We start from the raw sequence: 9,911 nt of genomic DNA on the forward strand, positions 1-9,911 counted from the left end.
TTTCAGATAGTGTGGACCCAAGCTTTATAGGTAATGACCAGTACTTTGAATTGTTCTCTGAAATGACCCAGTAGCCAGTAAAGTTATTTTAACAAGGAAGTTAGGTGCTCCCTATAACTGCCCCCATCAGACTTCAAAGCTGTTTCTTGCAAATCACATCAGATTTTGTTTTGTTGCTGCAGGTAGTGCAAAATAGCGTGCTAAACTTTTTCCCTCTTTAAACTGTGCCCAGAGAAGTCAAAGGCTTTAATGGCTGGCATCCATAGGTTTTTGTGGGTTTTTCGAGCTGTGTGGCCATGTTCTAGAAGAGTTTCTTCCTGACATTTTGCCAGTATCTGTGGCTGGCATCTTCAGAGAATACTGGAATGGAAGAGGTCACACAGGGTCACACAGTATACATATACCCACTCTCTTCCAGTGCCCAGAGAGTTTCCAAAAAGTACATGCATGGAAATAAATAATTTGTTTCAAGGCCATCAGATTTCTAGAATATACAGATTCATGTTATTCTCTTTGTTTTGTTGGTTTGATTTTTCTACACAGAAGAAAAAGGTACCAGTCCCCAAGATTACAAGTATCACCTGAGAATGTGGGCTAAGGAAAAGGAATCCAAAAAAGAAACTATCAAAGATCTTCCAAAAATGAGTCAGGTAGGAATTTGTTTAAAAAACAGCTATGTTTTAAAACCAATTACAGAAATACTTAATGTTTTCATAGTTTTAAAATGCTAAAGTGACACATAAAGGTTTGTCTGAAAAAGTGTTGCAAAAATATTACTTTGTTCTAGTTAAGCTCTAACTCCTTACAGTTGTGCTGTGGCTGGTTGTGAGAAGGCCACTACATGGAGAGAAATAGAATGGCTTATCTTCTGTAATGTGGACAATTTAGGAATGTTTAAATAACTTGATACTACTAGCAAAGTCTGTGTTCTTATTCAAAGCCAACAGTAGAGAAAGCCTTGCTGCCATCAGGGATGTAGCCAGGGGGGGGGATCTGGGGGTCCAGCCCCCCCCCCTTCCATTAGAAAAATGAATGGTGTTTGCTGCTGCGCCGCCGCACTCAAGCCCCATTATAATGGTGGCACTTAGTCTGGACCCCCCCCCCCTTCCTAAAATCCTAGCTACGTCCCTGCTGCCATACTAATGTGATATCACCACTGCTTGTGTTGTACACACAGTGATCTTTGTTTGGAAGAAACAATTTCCACTAGCAGAATGATGCCTTGTTATGTGAGCAATGAAAATGGTGCATTGCTTGATTCAGTTCCATGACCTGATTCCATGGAATCCAGACCTAAGAGCCTTGTTCCAAACACAATACAGTAGGACCTCGGTATCTGCAGGGGATCTGTTCTGGAACCCCTGCAGATACTGAAGTGTCGATGTCCTCAATGGTAGTGCGTGCATGTGACCACACTGCCATTAGAGACAGCCCCACGTGGCGTACACGTGGTTGCACTGCTATTGGGGACAACAAAATTTATGGTTCAGACATGATAAACATAATTGTGCCCTGATCATATATAACATTTTCTATAAAGGTATACATCTGCTAACAAAGTAGATTTATTCCTGGGCATTAGTGCCTTAATAGATAATTTGGAACCAGAGGGAGACACAACATGGAAAGAAATAGGATAAGCCCTTACATCACAAAAAGTAGCTCAGCATGTTTCAGCAAACGTTTTAGTAATACTCCATAACATGCACAGATAAAATAAATAAATACAAAGTCAACCAAGCCTTGCATAAGTAAAGAAATACCTTTTGAATCTATGAGGAACAACCTAGGAGCTGGGCATGTTTAGCCTAAGAAAGAGAAGGTTAAGGTGTGACATGATAGCCGTGTTTAACTGTTTGAAGGGATGTCATATTGAAGATGGAACAGGCTTGTTTTCTGCCACTTCAGAGACTAGAACACAGAGTAACGGATTCAAACTACAGGAAAAGAGATTCCACCTAAAAATTAGAAAGAACTTCCTGACAGCTTCCTATCATCTTCTTGAGCTGAGAACAGCTTCCTAAACTGTTCTACAGTGGAATATGCTGTTTTAGAGTGTGGTGGAGTCTCCTTCTTTGGAGGTTTTTAAACAGATGCAGAATGGCTCTGTTGAAATAGAGGCTCTGTTGGGAGTGCTTTGACTGTGCGTCCCTGCATGCCAGAATGGGGTTAGACTAGATGGTCACTGAAGTCTCTTCCAACTCTATGATTCTAAACACCGCTTCTTCCAGAACACCTCTGATTGTGACTTGTTTCATTTACCAGCCTCCACTTTTCTTATGTTTTCCATCTTGGTAGCCAGATTTTTTTTAACATGCTGGGGTTAGCTGGTGAGGCAGGCTTATCTGCTCTCCCCTTTTCTATCTGTGTTGCATATTCATACATGCTAAGTAGGAGATTCTGAAGGCAACTGCTTCACACAGCTACAATAAGATCAATTAGAGTAGAATTCCATTCATTCAGCTCAAACTTTATTGCATTGTTTACTGCAAACATGCAGCTGCAACCTGATATCAAAAGTCTAATTCTCCAGCCCTACGTCATCATTCTCCCAGTGCTGATACTGCTGAAAAATCTTCAGCTGGATAGAGGCTGAAAAGGGAAAGGAGTGCTAAGAGATATAAAAAGACTTTGTAAAATGGAGCTTCTTTGGCAGAGGCATTGTTAAATGAGGCATGCCTTTATTTTATTCTCATTTAACCCCTCAATGTGAGTTTTTGACATTTCCTAGTAGATAAGACCCCCACATCCTGTCGTTTGGGTTATCCTCCTCCTATTCACTCCAATAGGCAGGAAGTAAAAAAGAGAGACCTTTTGGTGACCGCACGTTAGTATAGGTTTGACTGTAATGATAAATCATGCTTAGGTAAAAATAGAAGCAAGGACATGATCTTCCTGAGGCTGCCCCAGGGAAGTGGGAGTTGGTTGTACCCATATTTAGCATTACATTTGAAGAAGTTCTATGTTTCTGATGAAAACCACATTGAAAACTCCTTCATGGGAGTCCCAATAATCACAAGGTCTCCAAAATTTTCATAAAGGAACTTCTTTATTTGCAGAAAATAGGTCTAAATTGACTCCATTCTGAAAGGCTCACAGAATAATAACTCATGACCAGTCTTGTGACCAAGGCTGTTAATCCATGTTGATCTTAAAAGAATGAGGCAAACCTCTCAAATAACATTCGCATCACTGAGGTAACAGAATAACAAAAAAGAAAGGAAGGCTGAGGTCAAGAGTGGATTTTCCTGCTGCGTCACACATGCACATTCAGGGACAGTAATTTTCCAGCTCTTGGAGTTTGACCAAATTAGTTGAATGAACCTTAAAATACAGTTAAGTTCCCATCTTATGGTTGATAGTTTTGAATGTGCAATGATGGTACACGTGGCAAATGGCAGTGTCCTATATTGTATATACTGTATTGTGTACACTTGCTGTATGATCTGTCTCGGGTATAACTTTGAGATGATAAAAATCATGCCTATTAGAATTCCTCACTGGTTATCTTATCAGCTTACTTTGCCAGTTTAAAGATTTTGTGCCCAAGCAATTGTCATAATGTGTATCTCTCTTTTAAGGAGCAATTTATAGAGTTGTGCAAGACTCTTTACAACATGTTCAGTGAAGACCCTGTGGAGCAAGAGCTATACCATGCCATTGCCACGGTTGCTAGCCTCCTCCTGCGCATTGGGGAAGTAGGGAAAAAGTTCTCCCACCAGCCAGCTAAAAAGACTGATGACATCAAAGCAAACAGCAATCAGGACCCTGTAAGTGAAGAAGAGTCTCCAACATCTGATCAGAGTCAAAACTCAACTGTGGAGCGGTATGCCCAAGATGCCCCAGAAGATAAAGCATCTGGAGATATTCAGGTTGAGAAACACCAACTGGAGAATCAGATTTTTGTAGATGGAGGTGGTGAGGGTTCAGGATCTCCTGTACAACTCTTTTCAGATGATGAAACAAAAGACGATATGTCCATGTCTTCATACTCCATGGTCAGCACAGGTTCCCTCCAGTGTGAAGATATTGCAGATGATACAGTGCTGGTTGGCTGTGAGGCTGGTAGTTCGGCTGCACGATATGGCAGCACCATTGACACAGACTGGTCTATCTCATTTGAACAGATCTTAGCTTCCATACTCACAGAGACAGTCCTGGTAAACTATTTTGAGAAGAAAGTTGACATTACACAGAAGATCAAAGAACAAAAGAAGGTGGAAAGACAGTTCAGTTCATCCAGTGATTATGAACTTTCCTCAGTGTCAGGCTGACTTCAAGAAAATAAAACAAGGCTTGAAACAGAGGTGGTTGATCAAGAAACCTAGTTCATGGCTGGACTCTTATTTTGTTTTTGGTTTTTACCAGCACCTATAACTACCCATCAATTAAAGTAGCTTCAGCTGAGTAAGAGGCTTATCCCAGTGATTCTTTGATATAGATATCTCCCTGGAGGACACCTTGCTTGTTGAGTTTACATTACATTCTCAAAAGCATGGAAGCCTAAAACCTAATAGCCTCTGTGGCCTAGAATTACTACAGTAAATTATGCATGTGTGCCTCTACCTTTCTTTAATGAAGCTTGATTTCAGTCAAACTATGCTACTTTTTGTTTGCTTTACTTCCTTTGTAATTATTCACAAGTAATGCAGCCTGGCTTGAATTCCTTCCTCTATGTCTTTGGCTACCTCGTGAGCTAATGCATCAAATGCAGTGTATCCAAATGCGGTTGCAGTCCCCACCTTGCCTAAGAGAGTCTTGTTAGGAACATAGATGCTATGCAGTAACTTGTCAAATGTAAAGATATTATATTCTCTTACTCTTGGCATCCTGCACCTAGAATACACCAGTGTCTTGGGACCGCTGGTGTTTGTTGCAAGTGATTTACTATTTAAGTAGCATGTGGTTTTCAAAATCTCTGAAGAATGACACATATTAGTATCTTTTAGACCAGTTTTTAATTCTTTAGTGCCATGTATTTATTTCTAATTTCCCAGAAAGAAAGGAGGGTTAAGAATTGCAGCAGTCTGGAGATTGGGGTGGATGTCACAGTCCAAAAAATCATGACATATCAATAAGTCATGCTGCTTTGAAATATTAAATTGCTTCCTTCCCACCTTGAATTTGGATTTCAAGATTTTAATTGTGATGAGCAAAACCTGAACCGATATTCCTGTAAGTTAGTTATCATTACCTAACTTACAGCGCTTAATTGATCAATTTCTCACTATAATCAGAAGTGAACCTACAAATTTGTTTTAATGTGCTAAACATAAGCTATACTTCTAAAATAGGTGTAGACACAATTGTGTGGGAGGGTACTTAGTTGTTTGTCCTGTTTACCTGAATCAACTAACATGCTGAATATATTATGGCCCAACTGTTGCACACCATAGGGCTGTTGTTGTACTAGAATTCAAAACAGTTTCTGTAACCTATTTTAACATGATGTGATGTTTAAACCACATTTTGCTTTGAGTGTACAGTTATGGGATCAGCCATTTGCAAATCACTTGTGGACCAGAGGAAAATTAAAGTTCCATTTTGAGATAGGTAACCTCCCTATGGGAAGGCATTAATTCTCAAGAAGCACTATTACATTTGTTTATATTTGTACACATGTTCATTACACAGGTATGTTTTCCAGTCACATGAGCTTAATTGAAATTGTGTAAATGTTAGTGTATGGCTATTGCTGGAGCAGCAATGACTGTGAATTGTACTGGCAATTCAGAAAGAGAAGTCTGAAGTCTATGTAGATTTATACAAGGGGATATGTCACTTGATGCAATACACAGTGTTATTCTAATTTTGTGGTATATTCTGTGTGTTTTAAGTGTCTGCCTCCTTAGCCATGCACCTGGGAAGTGAAGAGTAGAAACATTAATTTTTACTAATCCTTCAGTAATTTATTGTAATTTTTTAAGATAAATATTCATGTGATTTTACATTGTTTGTCTGATCAATCACATATGTATTCAATAAATGAACAGAATCACACATAACCATAGATTTGCTTTTGCTTTATTTTATTTTCAAAACAGCTTTTTTTAAATGCCTGCAGTCCTCTTTGATAGTTTCTCATTTTTAATAATAATAATAATAATAATAATAATTTTTATTTATATACCACTTTTCCAAAAGATCAAAGCGGTTTACATAGAATTAAAACCAATTACAAACATATCATAAAATAGATAAAAACCAATAACACAATGTACAATATAGAGATATAAAAACAATCATTGAATAGGGTGAGGCAGAGAGTCGATGGGATCAAGTACATAACTTCATTTTCCAGGGGGGAAGGCTTTACAGAAGAGGAAGGTTTTAAGCCTCTTTTTAAAGGTTTCCAGGAGGGTGATCAGACGGAGCTCCTCGGGGAGACTATTCCAGATTTGTGGGGCCGCTACTGAGAAGGCCATCTGGGATGTAATAACATATTTAGAAGGTGGGATTTCCAGAAGGTTCTTCCTGGTTGTTCTAAATGTGCAGGGCGGATTATATGGGGAGATGCAGTCCCTCAAGTAACTCGGACCCAAGCCATGTAGGGCTTTATAGGTAATAACCAACACCTTGTATTGTGCTCGGAAGCGAATAGGCAGTCAGTGCAGATCTTTCAGAATAGGTGTTATATGGTCAAACTTGGAAGCACCGGTGACCAATCTGGCTGCCATATTCTGTACTAACTGAAGCTTCTGAGTTTGGTACAAGGGTTGCCCCATGTAGAGCACATTACCGAAATCTAAGCGAGAGGTTACCAGAGCATGTACCACAGTTTCAAGGTCTCTTTGGCCCAGGTAGGGTCGCAGTTGGCATATCAACCGAAGTTGATAGCAAGCACTTCTGACTGTCGTATCCACTTGAGATGTCAACTGCAGAGACGAGTCCAGAAGTACTCCTAGACTGTGAACTTCGTTCTTCAGGGGAAGTGTGACCTCATTCAGGACAGATGGATAAACTTCCTTCCCTGGGCCTGGGGAACCTATCACCAGTACTTCCGTTTTCTCTGGATTCAAACTGAGTTTGTTTTCCCTCATCCAGCCCATTACCGACTCCAGGCAGGCATTCAGAGGAGAGACGCCATCCTTGGTCACTGCATCAGTCGGAGACACAGAGAAACATATTTGGGTGTCATCGGCATACTGATAACAGCGCGCCCCGTGTCTCCGGATGATCTCTCCCAGTGGTTTCATATAAATGTTGAACAAAGTGGGGGACAAAATAGCTCCCTGAGGGACCCCAGATGTGAGTTCCCTCTTAGAGGAGCAAGTGTCCCCCAACTGCACCATCCGGAATCTGCCCGAGAGACAGGATCGGAACCACTGGAGCGCAGTGCCCCCGATACCCAACTCTCCCAGGCATTCCAGAAGGATGCACATGCATAGCAGTCTGGCTGGATACTTGAAAGAAGGTATGTGATTGGTGCTTATAGAAGGTGTTGCTTAGCGCTTCTCTTTTCTGTATTTTGAGTACTCTTTGAGATTGGTACTTTGGAGAATATGCAATAATCTCATTCTTTCTCTTGTGTCTCATACACATCATTCCTGTGCACTTGGACAGCCACGTTCCCCATTTCCAATAGCATTTGCAAATGTCAGTTTTCCCTCAAACTAATATGTTCATTGTTTTTTCTCCACACACTTGGAAAATGTGCTCATTTGAGATGTAATCTTGTGAGAAGACATTTAAATCTTTCATAGCAATGGATATCAGCTATTTATTTATGGTGAGGTTTTTTTTTTTCTGTTTTTCCTCTCTGCACATGCATAAACAATTATAGTCTGTGCCAAGACACTTCAGTTTAGCAAGGTTTCTGTTTTTTGCAGACTACTGCATAAAATACGTTTTAGGGCATGCGTGGTACTCAAATAATCATGTAGCATTCAGCCTTTTTTCAGGAACATAGCAGCAGTTGCATTCCTGATAAGAAAACCAGAAGACTAAACATGACAGCTTCCTGGTACAGGGCACCTGAATTTATGAAATCTGATGCTAGCAGTCTAGCTGTAGCCACAAGTGATGGCTAGGCCAGTTTCATAACTCATCCATTTCTCATTCATAACCAAAATGAACAAACTACAGTGGCTGATGCTTGTAATCATTTAAAAATAGCTTCAGTACCACACTAACTTTAAAAAAATTCACTCCAAATTTACAGATATCCTTTGTCTCTGTTAAAATGCCCAAAGACACCGTTTTCACTGGTTTTCTGCATGCTTCTCTGTACAAAAAAGGTTCATGATATTGAAGCTGCTCAGGGTTACTCATCTTTAGGTACAGTTCCATAAAGCGAACCATTTTTCTGTTAGACTTAGCATATAAATTCTCTACCTCTTATGAAGCCTTTCTCTATGCTTCCTTGTAACAATGTTGAGGAAAAAACATTTCACTGGCCAATGTGCCACATGAGCCTCTGCCCATGAAACATGGTCATACAGCGTAATTTAAGACATCCAAGAGGTGGCCAAATTAATAATTAAGTCACCACTCAGTTCAAAGGTGAAGGTTTCAAATACACCCTTCTTTTAAAGATAGCCTTTTGGCTGACCATAATAATAATAATAATAATAATAATAATAGTAATAGTAATCTAAGGCCCTGGGGCCTTGTGTTCTGCTAGGGTATTCTGTGTGTACCTTCAAGTACTGCATCTGGAGAAGTGGGTTTATAGCCTGAAAGCTCATGCTAAAATACAACATTTAGTCTCAAAAGGTGCTGCAGGGCTACCTCTTTGAGAAGGCAGAAAAGAGATGCAGCAGCACCTTTTGCAGATATAAACCGGCTTCTTCAGGTGGAGTGCAGCGGTTTGAGTGTTGGACTAGGGCCCTGGAGACCAGGGTTCAAATCCCCACTGGCCATGGAAACCCACTGAGCGGCCTTGGGCAAGTCACACTCTCTCAGCCTCAGAGGATGGCGAAGGCAAACTCTCCTCTGGACAAATCTTGCCAAGAATGATGGTGTCAATAATAATAGGTTATAGGATTGCCTCAGGATTGCCCTAAGTCAGAAATGCCTTGAAAGCCCCGTTTCCGAGGGTTTCTTTAGCCAGAGACTATTCAAAGGTGGTCTGCCCTTGCCTTCAGCATGATGTTGATGTGACATTCCATGTCAGTTAAAGCGGCGGAGCCTAGTTAGCCCTGAAGGGGGCGCTGGGTTTTCCTAATGGCCGCCCTGTGCGCCTTAGCCAATGGAAAGGGAAGATGGCTGGTGACGCAACAAACACAGGCGGGGCGAGGAGAGAGAGCTTCCGGGCGGGTCGCTCTGTCTTTCCCGCCCGAGCGATGCTCTCTTCCCTGCTGAGGCAGTTTTCCATAAGGGAAGGCCAGGGTCGCGCTCTCGGCCTTTGGCTTCTTCGCCCCCAAATCCCCCCCCCGCCTCCATGACTCAGCAGTTCCAGGTCCTGAGGTGCGCCTTCTGCCGCCTCTTCCAAGTCCAGCAGGTGAGGAGGAGGAGAACACCCTCCATCTGAAAGGGATCTCTCTGGGAGTCCAAGTGGACCACTGCTGAACATCAGCCCACAGTGGGAGGGTGCAGCTGAAAAGGCCAATGCGATTTCAGGCTGCATCAATACAAGTACTGTATAGCGTCTAGATCAAGGGCAGTCATAGTGCCACTCTATTCTGCTCAGGTCAGGCCCCACCTGGAATATTGTGTCCAGTTCTGGGCACCACAATTTAAAAAGGATGCAGAGAAAGTGGAGCATGTTCAAAGGAGGGCGACTAAAATGGTGAAGGGTCTGGAAACCATGCCCTATGAGGAACGACTTAGGGAGCTGGGGATGTTTAGCCTGGATAAGAGAAGGTTAAGAGGTGATATGATAGCCCTGTTTAAATACTTGCAAGGGATGTCATATTGAGGAGGGAGCTAACTTGTTTTCTGCTGCTCCAGAGAACAGGACCCGAAGCAAT

The 9,911-nt window shown here is 41.5% G+C and overlaps 2 protein-coding genes across 7 annotated transcripts in view; both read left to right on the forward strand.

Moving 5' to 3' along the window:
* Positions 1-6,010, forward strand: part of TBC1D9B (TBC1 domain family member 9B) — a 55,596-nt gene extending 49,586 nt beyond the window's left edge. For 3 of the 5 annotated variants that reach the window (XM_042449922.1, XM_042449924.1, XM_042449926.1), the window contains 2 exons: positions 544-650; positions 3,582-6,010. In XM_042449922.1, coding sequence (XP_042305856.1) covers positions 544-650; positions 3,582-4,274 — 800 coding nt within the window. In that variant the 3' untranslated portion in view covers positions 4,275-6,010. The remainder of the gene's footprint in view (positions 1-543; positions 651-3,581) is intronic. The other 2 variants (XM_042449923.1, XM_042449925.1) reach the window with 1 other exon arrangement.
* Positions 6,011-7,327: 1,317 nt separating this feature from the next.
* LOC121921081 (MRN complex interacting protein) overlaps positions 7,328-9,911 on the forward strand; it is a 12,366-nt gene continuing 9,782 nt past the window's right edge. Inside the window, exon 1 of one of the 2 annotated variants that reach the window (XM_042448594.1) lies at positions 7,328-7,414. Coding sequence is in view for 1 of the 2 variants with exons in the window: in XM_042448593.1 (XP_042304527.1) it covers positions 9,383-9,442 (60 nt within the window). In the remaining variant the exon portion in view is untranslated. Of the gene's footprint in view, positions 7,415-9,227; positions 9,443-9,911 lie in introns of those variants that run through there. The other variant, XM_042448593.1, reaches the window with a different exon arrangement.

Source organism: Sceloporus undulatus, chromosome 2 (genome assembly GCF_019175285.1).
Source record: "Sceloporus undulatus isolate JIND9_A2432 ecotype Alabama chromosome 2, SceUnd_v1.1, whole genome shotgun sequence".
Classification (NCBI taxonomy): Eukaryota; Metazoa; Chordata; class Lepidosauria; order Squamata; family Phrynosomatidae; genus Sceloporus; species Sceloporus undulatus.